The sequence below is a fragment of the Bos javanicus genome, chromosome 27 (genome assembly GCF_032452875.1).
Source record: "Bos javanicus breed banteng chromosome 27, ARS-OSU_banteng_1.0, whole genome shotgun sequence".
In the NCBI taxonomy this organism is placed as follows: Eukaryota; Metazoa; Chordata; class Mammalia; order Artiodactyla; family Bovidae; genus Bos; species Bos javanicus.
The window spans coordinates 19836437-19857809 of NC_083894.1; the positions used below are offsets into that span (position 1 = coordinate 19836437).

Genomic DNA, 21373 nt, shown 5'->3' on the forward strand with positions numbered 1-21373 from the left:
GCAGAGTACGTCATGAGAAACACTGGACTGAAAGAAGCACAAGCTGGAATCAAGATTTCTGGGAGAAATATCGATAACCTCAGATATGCGGATGACACCACCCTTATGGCAGAAAGTGAAGAAGAACTAAAGAGCCTTTTGATGAAAGTGAAAGAGGAGAGTGAAAAAGTTGGCATAAAGCTCAGCATTAACAAAACTAAGATCATGGCGTCTGGTCCCATCACTTCATGGGAAATAAATGGGGAAACAGTGTCAGACTTTATTTTTTTGGGCTCCAAAATCACTGCAGATGGTGATTGCAGCCATGAAATTAAAAGATGCTTACTCCTTGGAAGGAAAGTTATGACCAACCTAGATAGCATATTCAAAAGCAAAGACATTACTTTGCCAACAAAGGTCCATCTAGTTAAGGCTATGGTTTTTCTAGTGATCATGTATGGATGTGAGAGTTGGACTGTGAAGAAAGCTGAGCGCTGAAGAATTGATGCTTTTGAACTGTGGTGTTGGAGAAGACTCTTGAGAATCCCTTGGACTGCAAGGAGATCCAACCAGTCCATTCTAAAGGAGATGAGTCCTGGTGTTCATTGGAAGGACTGATGCTGAAGCTGAAACTCCAATACTTTGGCCACCTCATGCAAAGAGTTGACTCATTGTAAACAACTCTGATGCTGAGAGGGATTGGGGGCAGGAGGAGAAGGGGATGACAGAGGATGAGATGGCTGGATGGCATCACCGACTTGATGGACATGAGTTTGAGTAAACTCCGGGACCTGGTGAATGACAGGGAGGCCTGGCGTGCTGCGATTCATGGGGTCACAAAGAGTCGGACACGACTGAGCGACTGAACTGAACTGAAGCCCTCACATACTTTGTCTTTACCATAGGGCTGTTATTTTTCAGTCACTAGACAGAAACTTCAGCATGTGCGTGTGCTAAGCATTAGGGCACAAAGGGAAAAAAAAAATACTACCTGTCCTTAAGTGACCTCGTGTTGAAGGCTGCTGTGTTGCTCTGATATTACCGAGATGGTGCATCGTTTCAGGAAGCCAGGGAACCAGGGACCGTATGTTTGTTTTTTCCACATTTCTAGTGCGGGTGTGGGTCTGCATGGTTCATGGTGTTGCAGGGAAGGTTGGAAATAAAAGAACCTCCTTGAGAACACACATTCCTGGAAACAGAGTTGGTCAGTGAGAATAGCATGTAATAAGGCAGTGTAGAATAAATGGGACATAAATATTTAATAGTAAAGACCAGCAGTGTCCCAGCAGTTTGAAGGACAGTGGATGATGGCCAAGGAGAGGCAGGATTCAGGAGGCGGGGCACGGGTAGCAGGCTGGAGGGGACAGACCGTGCTGGGTGCGTGGTGTCCTCAAGCTCTTGGGGACCTCAGAGCTCCCTGTCACAGGGATGTCATGTAGCCTTGGAAGAGGTCTTCGCATCTTTGTGTCTGCACGACATCCTGCTGTATGCTCATTTCCCAGAACGCGAATGAGGGGCTCCCAAGGGCTGACCCGTAAGACGAGGAGGGGGAAAATATGGTGCCGATTATGGAGTCTGTCCCTGGGGGCCCGGAGCCAAGGGGTGAAGCATGGGAATGTGTAAATGAGCTGGAACCTGGCCTTGCCCGGCCAACCAAGGGCTCTCCGCCTTGGTCCTCTGGCGCCGAATCCTGCCAGGAGATGGTGGGAGGGGCCAGGGTGTATACGACTTGGTTCACTCTGTGCCCGGCTGTCTCTCCGCTCTTTGGACCAGCAGTAAGTTACATTTGGCACAACTTGCCCTTGGAAAAATGTTTTCCCATAGTTCCCAAAAAATTATATAAGTAGATGGTTTAGACCTTTGCTTTTGTCAAAAACACATCAGAAGCATTTTGGAAATCTTTTTTAGAGGAAAATCATGAAAAGAAGCCTTTGCTTTCTATTGCTTCCTGACTAGGTCTTATTCTCCCAAATACTATCTTAGTTTTCAAAATCACTACTGTGTTAAGGCCAACTATCTTCAATAGGTTACTCCATAGGCTTATTCTTTGAGTCACAGAGGGCCCAGCATCTGTTCTTCATTTATTTTGCTCTTAACTCTTCTTTCTTCCTCTTTTATTTCTTATTAGGCTTGTTGAAAATGGTATTTTTGGTTGAGGTTATTTTAAGGTGGTGTTGAAATAAATCCCGAGTCTGTCCTCTTGTTCAACAGTGCATGTTCTTTTAAGCCTACACATCCAGGGTCATCCTACCAAAATAAATTATATGGGCCCTGTGCAGATCTCTCAAGTGCCTGGCTTTATTTATGAGTTTGGCTGCTGGCATAGCATTTATAGTTTCTCTTGAGCGAAAAATGGGCTCGCTTTTCTTTTCTCTGTCTTTTCCAAGAATTGCTAGCAGTCTCATTTCTTAAGTAGCTATGGGTCTGTGTCACTAACTATTTTAGTTTTATTATCTCCCCTCAGGGAATTTTTAAAATTTAGTCGCATGTCCATCAAATCAACTGTTGCAACAATTGTATAGGTAGATGGAACTCAACGTCCTGCCCATTTATAGGCATTCAGGGCTATCTGAAATCACCGAGATATTTCCTTTACCTTGACCTAAGCTGGATGAAAACATACTTTTCTTTTTTAATTAAAATTTTAAACATTAAAAAAAAAATGTAGGCTGTGCCCCATGGTGTGCAGGATCCTGACTAGGGATTGAACCTAGGCCATGGCAGTGAAAACACCACGTCCTAACCCCTAGGCCATCAGAGGAGTTCCCCAAACATCCTTTTCTGTATAGGAAAGTTGACTGGCTTTTTTTCTTCTTTTAATAGTAAATTTTGCACAACTTATGTCTTTTCGGAGTATAGTCTTATTTATTAGAATTATTTGATGATTTGTAGGTGGCTTGAAAAATCTGTAGAAGTATGTGTGTCAAATATCCTATTTCTTGTGTGAATAAAGGTCTTACATTTTTCCAGCAATTTGAGGAAATCTGTGGATTCTTCATTTTGAAAGTTGACACACCAAACATCCTTCTAACATGCATATGATTCGGGATCTTTATTTTCAGTGTCCTTTTTTTTTGCAGCTAGCATAACAGAATATTCTGGATAAACGTATTCATTCTTTTACCTCTTACTTTTGAAAATGAGATCAAGATTACTGGGATGAACTTCTTTACCCATATCTACCTGTGGGTGTGTCTAAAGTCCTTGGATTATGAGTCTGTTTGAAATTGGGTTTTAGTCTTTCCAAATCTGAACCCTCCTGCTTCAGTTAACCTGCCTGAAACTGGCTCTGTCCAGGGAGATGTTGGTGCTTGAGGAGGTAAGATTGAAGAGGCGGGCTCCACAGGTTAGGAGATGCTGGTGGAGGTAGCAGCACGGGGGGTTTTGTTCCCATGCGTGGATTCTGGTAGCTCAGGATCTCTTTGGAGAATAGTTGGTGACATCTGTTATACGATACTGAAAGTGGTTTGGGGCATTAAAAAAGGAGCCTGCTGAAAAGATAAGGTGGGGCCAGTCTGTGGAAGGCCCTGATCAGTAGCACTGGGAACTGGGGAAACTTTAAATAGGGAGTGATGCACAGAGGCGTGAGGAAAGATGACAGGCTGGGAGAGAGCGTGTGGCAGCCGCGCTCCAGGCTCTGGCTGTTTCCCGTGCATTCTCCCAGGCTCACTGAGGGCCCGGCCAGCTCTGTGGACCATCCCCATGTTCTTCTGTGGCTCAAGTCCAGCCACTCACCTGTCATTCCTGTGACCACTCTGGCTGGCTTAAGGAGAAGCCTGGAGACTTGGGCTGTGGGGGAAGTGTGCAGTGAGGTTGGGCTTCTGAGCCTAGAGCCAGCAGAGAGGGAGGGGGACCTGCTGAGAGATGTGGGGTGGGGGGCGCTGGGGGCTCTGAAGCCCTGGCCAGCCTGATGAGTATAGATAAGTGCTTCCTTAAAAATCCCTTTTGACTGAAGCCATATGAAGTTGAGATTTCTGTCTCTTGCTCTGTAGAAAGTCCTGGCGGACAGAGGTGGAGTCAGATAATCTGTGGGCAGTGTTGCTAATTAGGAGCCTCTGGATAACTCGGTCTGGGTCCCTGGCACAGACTAGATACTCAACAAATTAATAACATGAATTATTAAATTAATGAAATTAACAGGGCTTCAACTGATGGGTGGCAGCCCATTTCAGGGATTTTTAACAAAGGCCTTACTTTGTATTTTATCTTGACTGTATTGATGTTTTAGCAAATAATTTGGCTTCATAGCAGGATACATATTTGAGAGACTTAATTTTTCAGACAGCCTGAAAATAAGATTATTTTCATGCATTCTGAATATGTGTCTCCCACTAGCATCTCTCTCAGTGTTATGTCAAGGATATTTTATAAGTTTTATGAAGGGCAGAATGTCTAAGTATTTCTTCTGGTTACATGCCATGTATTTTCTTGGATTGGGCTTTGTGATTTTTGCCTTTCCCTCAGTTCTTCTCCAATATCTGACCTCTGAATAAAATGGTCCTGGGAAAAGACTTTCATTGGTTTTATAGTTTTAAACAGATTAAATCTGCCTTTTGGGAGAAGGTTTGGTGTTTCTGATTTTTCTACCAAACGGCTGGATTAGAAAACTCCTGAAGCTTAGTGACTACCCCCTTTTATGTGTTCAAGCAACTTTATATAACTTAGGAGAAATGTGTATCTCTTAATTTTTTCAATTAAAAATTTTTTTGCAAGCAAGTTTATTATGCAACACTTAACCATGTAATTTTCCCAGTTTTATTGAGATATAATTGACACAGAACATTGTATTAGTTTAGGGTGTGTAGTATAATGATTTGATAGATAGATGGATAGGCTTCCCAGGTGGCTCAGTGGTAAAGAATCTGCCTGCCAATGCAGGAGATGCAAGAGATGTGAATTTGACCCCTGGGTTGCAAAGATCCTTTGCAGAAGGAAATAATAACCCACTCCAGTGTTCTTGCCTGGAAAATTCCATGGACAGAGGAGCCTGACTGGCTACAGTCCATGGGGTTCCAAAGAGTCTGACATGACTGAGCACACACACACACACATATATATTACAAAACGATTACGATAGTGTTTGTTAACATTCATCATCTCAAAAGAGTTAACAATTTATTTCTTGTGATGAGAACTTTTAAAATCTGCTCTCTTAGCAACTTTCAAATATACAATACAGTATTGAAAGTACTTCTTTTTAAATGAGAGAAATCAAATGCTTTTTCCCCCCTATTATAAGAGATTATAACAATTCCAAATAGCAGACTTGTGTATTTCTTTTTCTTTGTCTATGTCAAAATTTTTTGCAGCTACCACTGAGTAGCCCATCTTTCATGCAACCTCTGTTATCACTGCTGTTAAAAGGGAGAATGGAGTCACAGACATGAGGTGAGCATTCGGTGGGAGCGAGAATGAAATGTCTGAAGTCTCTGTTATGGATTTGTTTGTCAGTAGTTACTGTTCATTCCTAACTATAGGGATGGATGCTTCGTCTCTTTCTCTCCCATGCATGCAGTTCCTCACCGGTGGAATCATTCATTGTCCAGGAGCTCTGGGATAAGGCTTTAAACCATCCTACTTAGCACTACAAGGACACCTACCATAAATGAAACCTTTCTAAAAGAATTAACACGTGGTTGGTGAGCAGAAGTGCAACTTGATTTCTGACGCGGTTCTCCTGCTTTTGCAGGAGGTCATGGCACCTTCTGACATGAAACACACCAATGCACCTGTCGCGACTCTGGCTGGCTGGTCCTGGGACCCCCTGGGAGCCAGGCTCCCCAGTCTGCCTCGGGACCACGTGGGATGCGTCCCTCCAGGCCAGTGAAATGGACAGACAGGGGGTTAACATGGCCATTGTAATGTGAAGCTCTACACTGAATGATTAGTGCTTTAGCTTTGGCCAGAACTTTTTACTTGTTCACTGTATCAACTCTCTCATTGCAATTTTAGGGCAAATGGAGGCTGGGCCATTGAGCCATTAATTTACAATGTTAGGCCTGGACTGAAGCAGTAAAGTGTGGGAGAGACCTAGGGAAACGGATGTGGGAGTCAGACACTTCTGGTCTGAAATCTGTCTCTCCCGCTTTCTAGCTGCGAGGCCTTGGGCAGTGGATTTACAGGCTACAGTAGTATCATTTGTTCAATGGGATCGCCACTTCTCCCTTTCAGCCAGGGCTAGAAACACTGTGCGAACAACGCTTAGTACATACCTGACACTCGGCCGCTGTTCACGAAATGGTTGTCAGTGCTGTTCTTGTTCTCTTTTCTTCTTCTGCCCCTGCTGCTCAGGGGAGAGGTCGAGAGGGAGCTTCCTCAATTGTGCTTCTTTCTTGACCTTCAGCATTTCTGGAAATTTAGTCCTGGATCGTCCGGTTGTGAGTCTCGGCAGTTTGTGAATGAGGGGTGGTACCTGCTTGAAGCCAGAATAGCCTCTGCACCCAAGACTATGAACACCCAGGGCGGGCTCTATCCTTGGGGGCTTCTGTCCCAGCCATGGGACCCTTGCCACCCTCTCCTAATTCTGCTGTAAAAGACCATAAGTGGGATGGGGCACTGCAGTGGCTACAGGGCACTTTATTTTAAATTTTTAAAAAATCTTATTTGGAGGATAATTGCTTTATGATGTTGTGTTGGTTTCTGCTGTACAACAGCATGGATTAGCTATATGGATACATGTATCCCTTCCCTCTGGAGCCTCCCTCCCACACCGCCCCCCCCCCCCCACTCCTCTAGGTCATCAGAGCACCGAGCTGAGACCCCTGTGTGATATAGCAGCTTCTGACTAGCTGTCTGTCTGACACATGGCAGGGTATCTACGTTAGTGCTGCCCTCTCAATTCGTCCCACCCTCTCCTTCCGCCGCGGGGCACTTTAAACAGCACATTTTTATGTCACATATCCCCACATTTTGTGGCTCATATGACATGTTGTGCTCCAAAAGAAGAGCATTTTAGAAAAAAATGGATTCCGTATGCCCATCTAGGTTCTCATCATTGCAAAGGTCTTGAGTTTGGTTTCTGCACAAGCACTGAGCCATGTCCTGGCCAGTAGAGTGGGAAGTTGACGGATGGGTTTTAAGAAGCCAGGTTGGTCTCTGTGCTGTGTAGCTCGAGTATCACCATGAAATATTGTTTAAAAAAAATTGGATGTCCAGATAGATTGCAAAATATCATGTTTCAAAAATCAGGTTGGCATTCTAATGTAAACATACTTTTTACATAATTGTTTCATTTTTATCTGAAAGAATCTTACGAGCACTAAGATGATATATCATACTTAAAAAACAAAAAAAAGATTTATTTGTTCAAGAAAGGCAACCAGGAGACTTTCTTTTAAACACTATAGTAAGAGACTTCATGAATTCAAACAACACTTAATTATCAAAGGTAGAAGTCACCCAGGAAGCCTTACCAAGTACTCGGGGGTCTCAGGCAGCTGTGTCCAGACTCCAGAGACTTTAGGAGGAAAGAGGAAAAGATATCAGGTTGGATGGGAGCCTGGAGACTGCGAAGAGCCGGGTGTGGCCAGTGGCCCCACCCCTGGACTACTGGGGAGGATGCTCATCTCTCTCCTCTGGGCCCCAGACTCTCGGCTTCAGTGCAGCCCCTGGTCCAGTTTCAGAGACTGTTGTAGCATCTCTCATGGCTGAGGCTGGTGCTTCCCTTCCTGGGGAAATCTCAAGAGTTTTGTTGGCCAACCACAGTCCTGAGAGGCTGAATTTCTTGAGATGTAATATTGAGTCATCATCGTGTGAATCCAACCATCTCATCCTCTGTCGTCCCCTTCTCCTCGGGCCCTCAATCTTTCCCAGCATCAGGGTCTCTTCCAATGAGTCAGTTCTTGGTTGGATGGCATCACCGACTCCATGGACATGAGTTTGAGCAAACTCCGGGAGACAGTGAAGGACAGGGAAGCCTGGTGTGCTGCATGTGGGGTCACAAAGAGTCAGACACGACTGAGCGACTGAACAACCACAACCTCATGTGTGTTTTCACAGCTGCTGTTTTGTGTTCTTTCTAGCATCTCTCTGCAGCACCTCAGACAGAGAGAGCAGTCTGAGTGGGGAAAGGCATTAAACAGCCGTAGGTCCTTTGCAGGAGTCAGAACCCAGAGGGAGTCGCTCAGCCGCCTGAGCCCAGCGGATCCCTTTCAGAACCAAAACCAGAGCCCAGGCCACCACGACTTCCAAATACTTCACTTTCCACGTTGCCAGAGTTAGAAAATGTCATGATACCAAATTTAGCACGACAAAGTATTTCTCTAGTTGCTTTTCTTAGATTAGAACATAAACTTGTCTTCGGTTTTGGCCGCTGCAGACACGTTGGTCTCTCCCTGGTCGGCAGCGTCTGGATCTCTTCCCTCCAGTGACTGGCAGAGGCCCTCAGCCTGCTTTATACGGTATTGAGCACTGGGGCTTTGGCCCAAGCCAGACCTGTGGCCGGTGCCTTTCGTTTTCCTTGGTCTCAACAAAAGGTAACCCTGCTCTGCCCTTCAGACTCCCTGGCCTCCAGGGCAGCTTTTCTTTCCCAGATAGAGATGATTCTAGAACTTCAGAACATTCAGTAGTCGAGTATTCGACCTGCAGGTTAGAAAATAAGGACTTCTGTTTAGATTGAAATTAGAAGGTGGTGTGATGGAGCATGGTTGAGGAGAGGCTCTGCCTGCCCGTGATCAATGGGGAAGGACCAGCGGTGCCATGGTGGGACCAGGTGTTCTCACTGAGGCTTTTCAGCCTTCGCCTAGAAAAGCTGATGAAACCATTCCCCACCCCCCACCCCCACCTAAATCCAGCAGAGCAGGGATGGGAATGAAAAGGCTGTTAAACTGGGGCATGGCCTTCTCCACTGAGGCTGTAAGATTCTTCAGCACAAAGACTCCATCCTGTTCAGTCTCTGTTCTTCTTTCCAGAGCCTAACATCCCACACAAAGGCATTCTGATGAGTGGAATCGGATGTTTGCTGTTCTTTCTTTTGGTCGAGAGAATCCTAAACATCTGCCTATGCCAACATTTGGGTTCCCATATCCCATATTCAGGCTTTCTTTGGGTTTATCTCAAAGAGAATGAGGTGGTTGGATGACATCACTGACTCAGTGGACATGCGTTTGTGCAAGCTCCAGGAGAAGTGAAGGACAGAGAAGCCCAGCGTACTGCAGTCCATGGAGTCACAAAGAGTCAGACATGACTTAGAGACTGAACAACCACCACCACAAAGGAGAATGTTCTGATGGTGGTTTGTGAATATAGCTTTGCGGTATAATTTTGTCTTAAGGTGTTCTATTTTCAAATGCCAATTTCAAGCAGAAAGTTACTTAAAATAATTGTTAGCCGATTATCCTAAACATATTAATATTGAGTGGTCAGGCTCCCCTCTCTGGCTACTGCCCACACTTCCACAAAGAGTTGAGTCTCCATTTTCTCAACTCTGCTCTGGTGCGTTCACTCCTGCAGCCATTGAGTGATGGCTTCTGATCCCAGGGCTCCCACCACCCCTCCTGCATCTTCTGCGTCGCTGAATCCAGTGGGCAGTTTCCAGTTCTGGCTTTACTTGATCTGGAGGCAGCATTACACACACACACTCTCTCTCATACAAACCGCTCCCTCCGCACACCCTCCCCCAGTAGCGTGCCCTCTGATTTTCCTCCTCACTGGCCGTTCCTCCCCGGTTTGCTTCTCCAGTTCCTCCTCTTCCATCACACGTTTCACTCTTGCAGGCCCTCACATCTCTCCTCACTCTACATGCTCTCCTGAGGCAACCTTTCAGTCCTGTGGTTTCAAATATCATTTGTACGCCGGTGACCAAAAACTAAACTGCATTTCAGCAAGTCTAAGGCACATGTGATGTGAGATGCACCGAGATTTTATGTAAAGAAAAAAAAACGCTGCCAATGAAATGCCACAGTGTCTTCTTACCATATTAATCTTAAGATGTATTCTGCTTTCAGAAATGTCAGAATGTGAAAAATGTACAACCGAAAGTTAATGATATAATGGGATATATCACGTGGATATACTGATATAACGTGATATTACATAATGATATAATATCTTTGGTGTAGATGAACTGCCGTTTGCAGAGCACAGATCCCTAGTGTGTCTTGAGCATGGTGTTCCCAGGCACATGCAAATGAATTGCGTTGTCTTAAGGAAAACTGGTAGTTTCTTAAAGGTCATCATTTCTCCAAGTATGAAAGAGGCCTTTTCACTATACAGTTTATTTATATGCATAGATGAGGTAGACTTGAGTTAGCCGAGCAGTGAGGCAGAGTTATGGAGCCACTGGGTCTTCATGACGGCATCAGCACAATTGAGGTGTATTTCACTTGGTCTAGAATTGACCGACTCTAGCATCACAGTCAAGAGTGTCCTGGCTGTCTTAGTGTAAACCATGCAGTGATCCCTGAGCAGTGCTGTCTGTCTTCACAGAATTTCTCAGGCAACGGAATTTTAATTTTTATTACTCATTTCTTCTTATTACATCATTGGGAAATCATGCTGATGGTGTTTCCCTCATCTTTTTTTTTTTTAATTTCCTCCCTCTACTTCAGAATTACTTTTGACAGCTGTGAGACCTGTGAGAATGATGGCTATATCTTGAAATGTAATTTTCCTGCAGCAGCATCCAAAATTAACAAAAAGACATGGAAAAATCTCATTAAGTGTTCTAATCTACCACCATCTGTGAACCTTGTTCTGGTCCACTGAGAGTTTTCTAAAAATAATTTAAGTGGTATATCTTTACTTCTATAGGGAGAATAATTCATACTAAATGCTTTGACTTTTAAAATATTATCTTATGGTCAGTATGGTTACCCCAATAAAGTTTTGTTTTGTGGGTTCTAAGTGCAGAGAACATTATTTATGCTCCTTTTTTTTATATTGTTAATTGGTATAACACCCTCTGATTTGTTTGTTTTAGTCGCTCAGTCCGGTCTGACTCTTTTGAGACCCCATGGACTGTAGCCCACTAGGCTCCTCTGTCCATGAGATTTCCCAGGCAAGAATACTGGAGTGGGTTGCCATTTCCTTCTCCAGGGATCTTCCCAATCCAGGAAGCAAAACCATGTCTCCTGCGTTGGCAGGCGGATTCTTTACCTCGAAGCCACCGGAAAGCTCAGATCACCCCTGGGCCTCTGCTTCATTTAGCTAGGCACATCTCAGTGTGCAACCGAGTTTTTTCCCCATAGAAATGTCCTACTATATCTCCTTCTCTTCTCCTCCCACTGTCTCTTCCATGATGTCTTTCTCATAGGCAGTTCAAAGTAGAATATTTAAGGACAAAAGTTTAAATACCATAATCCAATCACATGGGAATTGAAAAATATTCTCTTTAAAAAACTCTTGGGTCAGAGAAGAAATACTGTAGTTATAAACTACCTAGAAAATAAGAAGAATGATAATATTACAAACAAAACTCATAAGATGCTTGCCAAAGATTTGCTTGAAGGAAAATGATTGGACTTGAAGCTTGTTATTAACCAAAAAGAATGAAAATTAATGAGCTATCAAACCTGAGGGTTTAAAAATGAACAAAGGAAAACCACATGATATACTCAAAAAAAAGCATGTTAAAACATTAACAAACACAAGCATAAATGAATGATTGGAAAAGAGAAAAATCAACTTCATAAATCCAAGACCTGTTACTTGGAAGAAAAACCTCTGCATATTGAATTATAAAAATGTAAGAACCTAGTTTACAATATTAGGAATGAGAGAAAGGTTGAGGAGAGAGGGATTTGCCCACAGACAAGAATGAAAAGATTATAAGAAATTGAAAGTTAGCAGTAAGAAGATAATTTGAAAAAAATGGATGTCAAAATGAAATTTAGTAAAAAAAAAAAAAAAAAGTAGAAAACATTGAATGGATCTATAACTGAACAAAAAATTGGAAGAATTATTAAAGAATTGTTTCTGTATAAAGAAGTGCCTGTATTTGTTTTAAATACTAAATAATTTGTGTGTTGAAAGCTTCCTGATTAATGTAATCATAACTGATTTCACTTGATAAAAGTGCCACAAACAGGCTAATGTAGACCAATATTTCTTAAAAGCACAGATGCAGAAAAATCAAAAAGGAAACCAAAAATAAAACAATTATAGAAGATAAAATATAAGGGATATTAAAACATTAATACATGGACTCCAAGTTGGCCATATACCAAGAATCCAAGACATAAGGGTTAAGAAAATCCAGGACTATTATTGATAGCATCAGACTAAACAGAGCAAATATTCCAAGGCATTGATGTTCATTTCTAATTTTCAAAAATCAGCACTCATTAAACCAGGAACAGGTCACTTCCATGATGTGCTATTTTTTAAAAAAAATCAACATCAAATTCAATGGTGAAATATAGGAAGTGTTTTCATTAAAAACAGGTGTGCACATGAACAGACATTAGCATCATTAACCACTAGGGAAATGCAAGTGAAAAATCACAAAATACCATCTCGTACCTACTCGGATGGCTGTGATCAAAAAAAGATTATAGCAAGTGTTGGCAAAGACATGAAGAAGTCAGAACCCTCATGGAGTGGTGGTGGGAGTGTAAAATGGTACAGCCACTTTGGATTTGGAAAATAGTCTGGGAATTCTGCAAAAGGTTAAACAGAGTTACCATATGACCTGGCACAATTCCATTCCTAGGTATATATACACCCAAGAGAAATGAAAACTTGTCCTCATAAAAACTTGTATGAGAAAAAAAACTTGTATAAGAATGTTCATAGCAGCATTATTAATAATAACCAAAAAGTAGAAACAACCCTAATGTCCGTCAGCTGACAGATAAATAAAATGTGGTATATACATGTAATGGAACGTGTTTGGGGCAGTAAAAATAAATGAAGTACTGACATATTCTACAAATGGATGAACTTTGATTCAGACATGGATTGAAAACATGATGCTAAATGAAATGAACCAGTCACAGAGTACCACATACTGATTTGAGAGATGAGGATTGAGTCAGTGTCTGTTGTAGATGGTTAATTCTTGGCAGTAGTAAGTAGCATTGCTAAGCCCCGCCTATCACTGGAATGTTCTATGGGTGTTTGAGGTGGCTGCCTTATTGGGGTTGTCGTTGTGTGGGTTTTCATTTGCCCTGTAAACAATCTCTTGTCATTTCTTTTACGTTTCATATTGGAATGATCCTGCTGCATGTATTCTTGAAATTGCTCTATATTTCAGAGGTGTATGCTTGGTAAAAATTGTTTGCAGAAGTCTTATCTGACAGTTTGAATTGTAGTTCAGGGGTGAGAATTCTATTTAGTAGAAAGATTTTATTATAAATATCAGAATCTTCATTTGGTAAATTTTCTTGGGGAGCACACAGAACATTCTTGGGATACTTTTTGCTCCTGTATGTATGTTTGTATTCCTGCTAGTTTATATGGGAGCAGACAACCTTGGGGCCACTTCCGCAACTGAGAAATGCATAGGAAAATACACTTTTCTTTTTGATGGAATGCAATTCATATATAGTTAACATGTCAACAAAGAACTTTGATGTGTTTACTTCCTGCCTTAAATTAGAATTATATAATTAAAGTAAAAACATTGACCTCTTTAAAACTCAGGATATTCTTAAAAAATAGGGTGTGTGAATCTTATGTGGTATGTTTAAGTTTGCATTTAAGGAATTGGTGAATTTGTATCTTTTGATATACAGACCTTTGTGAGATGTAATTAGCTTAAGGGGGTAAGTTTTTGTCTTTCGTGTTTGGAAGGATCTTGTTCAAAATCGTATTTGGATTAAGCACGAGATTACCTGCTGACTCTTGTTTGTGACTAGCTCTTTTGCTTTACGATAACCCTGTCAAACTGATTTCCCTAGGTTGAAAACGTCCGCTTGGTGGATCGAATATCTTCTAAAAAAGCAGCCCTCGGGACTTTGTATTTGACCGCCACTCACGTCATATTTGTGGAAACGGCGCCTGACACAAGGAAAGAAACATGGGTATGCAGTCCTTATTTTTGGCTTTTTGTGTTTTCCATTGTTTGAAGTAACAAGTTTTGACTCTGTTTTGTCTGTTCTCTAGATGAGGAGGGTGGGACTTGGGGGGGTTGGGTGTTCAGAGCACTCTTTTTGGAATGTGAGCACTGCTTTTTTTTGTAAAGGGTCATGTCCACTTGGTCTATTTACTCACTTTAAATACTGATGACTTGGACATCATCAAAGAGAGATAGAGAAATAGCCAGAGGTGTAAGTGCTTCGTGTCACAGCTGACAAGTAGAGATTCAATAATGTTACTGTACCAGGTACAGTGTTTACACAGTGATTTGCAATCCACTTCGTTCGTAGCATCCTGTGGTGCAGGCCATTTAGTCATTATGTTGTCTACAATTTTCTCATAATTTAAAAAAGAAAAAGTCTAGGGAAGAGTCCTATTATCAGGTATTTCTGCTACATAATAATGAGACCATTAGAAGGTCCTTATTTTAAGAGAGCTGCCCAACCATGGCATTAGGACCAGAACCAGAATCTGTGGATTGTAGATTCTGCTTTTTCTGTAGACTTGATCTTTGCAGCAGAAGGTGGCCCTCCCTACTTAGTGGAGAGGAATTTAAAGAATGAAGCATTGCCACTGAGGACTGAGCAGAGACCCTCCTGAAAGTCAGAGCACTTCAGCATGGTTTCTTTTCAAATAAATCTCTTCTGCAGCCTGCCTGACCACCAACAGCTTAGAAAACAACCATCTCAAGTTGCTGTTGAACTCAAGCATTCCATGTGGAATTAAGGAGCATGGTGGCACCTCCCAGCGGAACTGTCTCTAACTTTTGTTGATTGCAAGGTTTATTTTACTAACTTCTCATGACCTTATTTAATTTTAGCTACCCAGTGCATTTCAAGCTTTGACGACCCAAATGTTCCCTTACCTGGAGCTGTGCAGAATTCTAGGCTGAAGGGTTTGCTTCATATAATGAGCTTGACTATCAGAAAGCTTGGCACTGAAAAATAAAATGATGAATTCAGACAGCTGGTTCTTACCCCCAAACATACCAGTTCTTGTCAACTGAGTGCAAGCCAGCTGAAGGTCAAGGGTGTTTCTTGTCTCTATGTGTGGCTCAGAGACTGTTACCAAATCACAAGGCTTTGTGCCCAATGCACAGTGAGGCCCATCAATACTTAAAACACTAGCTTTTGGAACAGAGAAAGGTTTATTACAGGTTTATACAAGGAGACAGGTGGCTCATCCCCTAAGAACCCCAAAGTTACTGAAAGCTTTCAGCAAGCCCCTTTAAAAGCAAAAGGTGAGGGTTGGGTGTGGTTGTTGCAGACTTCTTGGGATCAAATCCTTTGCTCTTGAGGTCAGGTCATGGTCAGGTAACCATGTTCCTATAAATCTCTACCAAATGAATGTTATTCTCCGTCCTGACAAGAAAGGGCAAGGTCCCAGGGCACAACTCTCACCCTCCAAGGTCTCATTCCTGGCTAAGAGAAGGCCAGAGCTCAGCTGGCAGCTCCATCAGGACCAGGTTCCCACACCCTGCCCAGCTGTCATCCCTAAGGGAGCCAGGCACCTAATCCAGCTGCCCCTTGGTCTCCTCCAGCTGCCCAAATGGGGGGAGACCAGGTCTCACAGACTGTGACCCAGACAGATGGCCACTGGTAGTGGGTCACAGAGACGGGGATGGGGGAGAGGTTCACCACTCCTCAAGGCCTGGGCCATGGCTAGTGGAGTGCTTTAGTCAGAGCTCTGGAGCCCCGCAGGACATCATCCTCAATCTGTTCCCCGGGCCCCCTGCCTCACCCATTGGCTCAAGGCTGGGTGAGCTGGAGGGCCTCCAGGAAAAGGCCTGACTCTGCCTCTTAACCTCACTCTCCACCTGACGACCACCTCACTACCAACCCTTGAGCTGAATCACTTCCCCAATGGTCCCTCATTGTCAGTTACCAGTGGGCAGTGCCCTCTGCAGCACTGACCAATAGCTGAGCAGGACGACTTATTGACAATCGACCAATGGCTGAGCCAGACCTGTTGCCTAGTAACACGGTGCAGGCATAATAAGGCCCAGCAATGGCTGCCTGCTAAGAGCTGTGCTCACCCTGCTCTGTGACAAGACCTGTTGCTTTATGTCCTATGTATCTGTTATCTGTGCTTAGTTTACCCACATTAACTTTTGGTGGTAGATTCTCCACAGTCAGATCGCCACCATCGAGAAACAGGCAACGACGGCTACCGGGTGCCCTCTACTGATTCGCTGCAAGAACTTTCAGCTCTTACAGCTCATCATCCCGCAGGAAAGGGACTGCCATGATGTGTACATCTCTCTCATCCGCCTCGCGAGGCCAGGTAGGGTAGAGCGGCCTGGCATTCAGCGTGGACTCATGCTTAAGAAAGTCACAGATCATGTTGAAGAAATGTGGATAATGCTTCTTAATTATAATGCTTTAGAGATTATATATTAGCCCAGCCTTCAGATGGGGGCTTCCCTGGTGGCTCAGATGGTAAAGAATCTGCCTGCCAATGCAGGAGGTGTGAATTCGATCCCTGGTCAGGAAGATGTGGAGAAGGAAATGGCAACCCACTCTAGTATTCTTGCTTGGGAAATCCCATGGACAGAGGAGCCTGGCAGGCAACAGTCCATGGGGTCGCAAAAGAATTGGACACGACTGAGCAACTAAGCAACAACAAGCCTTCAGATGAGGCCAAGAAATCTGACTGATTTAGTTTCTGTCTCTTGGGGCCTCTGTCTGAGTTAATTACTGTATGAGCCTCTTTCATTATTCATAGTATTTATCTTGGAGGGAGGTTATAGTTGTGCTTTACTTTGGGGATGAAATCATCCCAAAGTGTGGTAATCAAGCCACCTTGATTAAAGCCTCTGACAAAACCCACAAATTGTTTTATGTTGAAAGCATATCAAATGGTCTAGTGCAGTTTTACCTATGTGGGGGCTTTTAAGTTTTGCTTTCTGTTGCTATTAGATCCTAATATGTATTTTCCAAGGTTGGCATCAGTGACTGTTAAAAGTATGTATATGTTGATTCTCCTGCAGAAAACCTTCTTAGGTTTTGTAGGAAGAATGGCTGATTTGAAAAATGTATGCTTTTAGTTACGGTCTGGTTGTGTGTCCCTCATCTTAGGGTCTTCAGACTTACAGCTTATTCTATAAACCTATGACATTCACAGCTTACTAAGCTATACATTTAAGAAACTCTACACAAGTGTTTCTTGTGTGTGTGGCTTGTGTGGACTGTGGGGTTCCTTTGCTAAGTGTCTTGGAAGTGTACAGTGAAAAGAGATCATTTGTATAAACAGTGACATCCGCAGTAGTGTTCACCCAGAAGTCACTAATAAGGGAAATAGGACAGGTTCTTACAGTTTTGTTGTTGTTGTTGTTCAGTCACAGAGTTTTGTCCGACTCTGCAACCCCATAAGCTTCAGCTTGCCGTGCTACCCTGTCCTTCACTACCTCCTGGAGTTTGCTCACATTCATGTCCATTGAGTCAGTAATGCCATCCAGCCATCTCACCCTCTGTCACCCTCTTCTCCTCTTGCCCTCAGTCTTTCCCAGCATCAGGGCCTTTTCCAATGAATCAGTTCTTTGCATCAAGTGGTCCAAGTATTGGAGCTTCAGCATCAGTCCTTCCAGTGAATATTCAGTTACTTTACTGAATAGATACTTTACTAAATGCTTTTTGGTTCAGGGCGAAATGTTTGATTGTAAACTCTTCAAAGCATTTGGTTGGGTCCTCAGATTCTTAGGATACGAATGGACCACATCGTCTGTTGAGAGCCAGGAGCTGAAGTTTTGAGATGGGAGGGTTGCCAGGGAGTTGTCAGAATCGGATCACTTTGACTTGACTTCGCTTCCCTTTCAAGTCAGCCCACTGAGGCTTTTTTATCTCTGTGTGTTGAAAAGAACTGCAGAGTTAGCCAGAAAAGCAGTTGAACTTTTTGGAGGGCACACTATAATTGGAACAGAAGTTCTGGGAAGATGTACGTTAGGCTGCGTGTGGCAGGGAATGCGAGGGGGATTGTGCGCCAGCAGTTTCTGTGTCACTGATTAATGAATGTCCTGGATAATACATGTGCTCTGGCCGGATTAACGGGATTTAGGAATAGCCCAGAGAACTGGGAAAGGCCTGAGTGGAAGAGTCCATCACGGTGGCGATGAGAGCCCTGGCCCCAGATAACAGCGAGCTCCCAGATTTACATTGGGAGGGTCCCCAGGGGGGAAACCCGCTGTGTTTCCCCTGCTTTTAAAAATATACACTTTTTCTTAAAGATGTAGTTTTGGGAGGTCGGTGTTAGCCAGAGACCAAAGAAGGAGACTATAGTAATTAATTGAATTAAAGCCATTAGCTTGGAAGATTTTTTTAAAAAGCCACCAGCATTGTGAAACATTGGAATTAGAATTACCAGTTTATGTAAAACATGGTACTTTAATGAGTGTGGAAAGAGGAACTAGAACCCAGGCAGCTTCACATTTTAATGCTAAAGGCAAGGCTAAAATTAGGACATATTACAGCCCAATCTTGGAAGTAGGGTTTTGAATCTGAGTGGAGGTGGAGAAAGGTGCAAGGGTTTCCCCTGGAGGTGGGGTGGCTTCTCAGGACATCCCAGGACCTTTCACCTTCGCTCTCCATGAGGTATGTCAGAAGAGGGCTCTGTGTGTGTGTGTGTGGGGATGGATATGAGTGAGTGTGTGGATGTGTGTGTTTGGTGGGGAAATGACTTTGAGTTCCAGCAGCACAGTATCGATCTCTGGGGTTATTGTGGTTAGTCATCAATACAAAGCTCGTATTTTTAGCTCTCCTTGTGGATACAGCTAACTCCAAGGTCCTATAGAGGAGACCTTTTCTTTTTTAAACAAAAGAAGAAACGTTTGGGAGTCTGTTTAAGTCAAGGCCTATGAAGAGGTAGTTTTAAAGCCCTTGAGAGTCTCTCTTCACTGAATTGCAATTTCTGAGATAAGAATAAATCAAATGACTAAAAAATTTGTCGAGATTTTATTGGTTTGTCTTTTATGTGAATTCAGGTTGGTAAGGATTTGGTCATGGACTATAAAAGATCTCAGCAAAATATACTGCAGCCAGATCCAGAAAACTCTTTAATTCTTCTTAAAGGAATAAGTTAAAATTGGGCTGTACCCCAAGTAAGGAAATTAATTGACTCTGTAGATCTGATGTACTAATAAGGTTATACATTTTTCTGATTAGAGACCCCTGTTTCTCAGAGGGCTTCATTTCTCCCACATCCTTTCTTTTCTCCTCCCTCCCATTAGCTTCCTGCTGTTTATTTTTGTATCTATCGTCTTTCTCTCTTGCAGTATTTGTGGGCCCTTTTTAATATTTAAACCATTTTTTTGGACTGTTTTCCCATTTTATAATAGCATTTTTCTTCCTGCTCATCTGAGTCCCTAATTCTTCTGCGTATTTTCTGTGGTTTTTAACATCTCAGGATTGACATAGTCTCATTAACTTACTTTGACTTTTTGCAGTTCTTATCAGAGTCAGTGCCACTTTTAAGCAGTTTTTACAGTAACAATTTCCTTTTTATTGATGATATTAAACTCTGGGTCCAGTAGCCCTTTTCTACTAAGTGTCAGCTTCCTGATGTTTAATTTGAGTACTTGTCTGGTGAAAACAGACAAGAAAGTTATCGTTATTTTTATTTTAAAATGTGCAAAACCCAATAATAACTGTTATCACTCCTCTTTAAATGGTTTTTCAATTACATTTATTTGAAGTTTCCTGAATTAAGTAGAGCATGGAGAGCAATTTAATTTTCATTACTTTGGATTCTAAAACCCTACATATCAGAGAATGTGTGCATGCTAAGACGCTTCAGTTGTGTCCAACTCTTTGCGACCCCATGGACTGTAGCCCACCAGGATCCTCTGTTCATGGGGATTCTCCAGGCAAGAATGCTGGGGTGGTTTGCCATGCCCTCCTCCAAGGGATCTTCCAGACCCAGGGATCTAACCCATGTCTCCTGCATTGCAGATAGGTTCTTTACCTGAGCCACGGGGGAGGCCCGTATCAGAGAATCAGTTCAGTTCAGTTCAGTTCAGTCGCTCAGTCGTGTCCAACTCTTTGCAACCCCATGGACTGCAGCACGCCAGGCCTCCCTGTCCATCACCAACTCTCAGAGTTTACCCAAACTCGTGTCCATTGAGTTGGTGATGCCATTCAACCATCTCATCCTCTGTCATCCCTTTCTCCTCCTGCCTTCAGTCTTTCCCAGCATCAGGGTCTTTTCCAATGAGTCAGCTCTTCGCTTCAGGTGGCCAAAGTATTGGAGTTTCAGCTTCAACATCAGTCCTTCCAATGAACACTCAGGACCGATCTCCTTTAGGATGGACTGGTTGGATCTCCTTGCAGTCCAAGGGACTCTCAAGAGTCTTCTCCAACACCACAGTTCAAAAGCATCAATTCTTCAGTGCTCAGCTTTCTTTAGAGTCCAACTCTCACATCCATACATGACCACAGGAAAAACCATAGCCTTGAATGGGTACATGTATATGTATGGCTGAGTCCCTTTGCTCTCTACTTGAAACTATTACAACATTGTTACTTGGCTATACTCCACACAAAATTAAAAAGTTTTAAAAAGTAAAACCCCGCATACCTGTCCTTCTGATGACTCCTGGTGAATTTCCCGTTTCCTTCCTCATCTTGCCTTACTTAACTGACCTCATGCTTAGTTGCTCAGTCGTGTCCAACTCTCTGCAGCCACATGGACCTTAGCCCGCCAGGCTCGTCTGTCCATGGAATTCTCCAGGCAAGAATACTGGAGCCAGTTGCCATTTCCTACTCCAGGGGATCTTCCTGATCCAGGAATTGAACCCACGACTCTTGCATCTTGATTATTAAACATTCTGCTGTGTATTTTGCAGGAGATGGAAGTGCTTTGGAAATGTTCAGTAAACCTTGAATCGACGTTAATGGTACTTTTTAATGTTCTCAGAGTAGGCAGTTTGTAGCTGAGGGCTTCTCCTGTGGCTTCTGGGCAAGAAGCTTGCCTACATTAACAAAACTGAGCTTTGACTGACAAAAATGGGGGTTTCTCTGCCATTATGAAGAGTTTTACATAAATTGGGCCAAAGGTATAGTCGATCATCCTTTTCCTTAAAAATAATTGAAAGAGAATTTAATGGCAACCCATTCTGATGGCTCCCAATTTAAGAGGGATCTTAATATTGGTTACAAATTATTCTTGCATGAATTTATGTGTGGTTTCCTTGTCTCTTCCTAATGACAGCGAGAATGATCCCATACACAGAAAATCATCAGTAGTCATAGAGTGGTTTTCTTCCTCTACCTTTAAACCTATGTATAAGCATTTAACCAAGGGAACTTTAACTTCTGTCATTTCCCCATCTTCCTTAGCCCTCCTTTCACTGAGGGAACAGAGGCTTTCTCAAGAGATTCTTTTGGCT

The 21373-nt window shown here is 42.9% G+C and overlaps 1 protein-coding gene and 1 long non-coding RNA gene across 5 annotated transcripts in view; one reads left to right on the plus strand and one right to left on the minus strand.

Annotated features, from left to right (window-relative positions):
• MTMR7 (myotubularin related protein 7) overlaps positions 1-21373 on the plus strand; it is a 128465-nt gene that overhangs the window by 25990 nt on the left and 81102 nt on the right. For all 4 annotated transcript variants that reach the window (XM_061404316.1, XM_061404317.1, XM_061404313.1 and 1 more), the window contains exons 2-3: positions 13818-13940; positions 16116-16278. In XM_061404316.1, the coding sequence (XP_061260300.1) occupies positions 13818-13940; positions 16116-16278 (286 nt within the window). The remainder of the gene's footprint in view (positions 1-13817; positions 13941-16115; positions 16279-21373) is intronic.
• Positions 6398-16148, minus strand: LOC133239923 (uncharacterized). Its single transcript, XR_009734033.1, has 3 exons — positions 15736-16148; positions 14861-14932; positions 6398-8559 (listed from the first exon to the last, which is right to left on the minus strand). It is a non-coding gene; the product is annotated as an uncharacterized LOC133239923 (long non-coding RNA).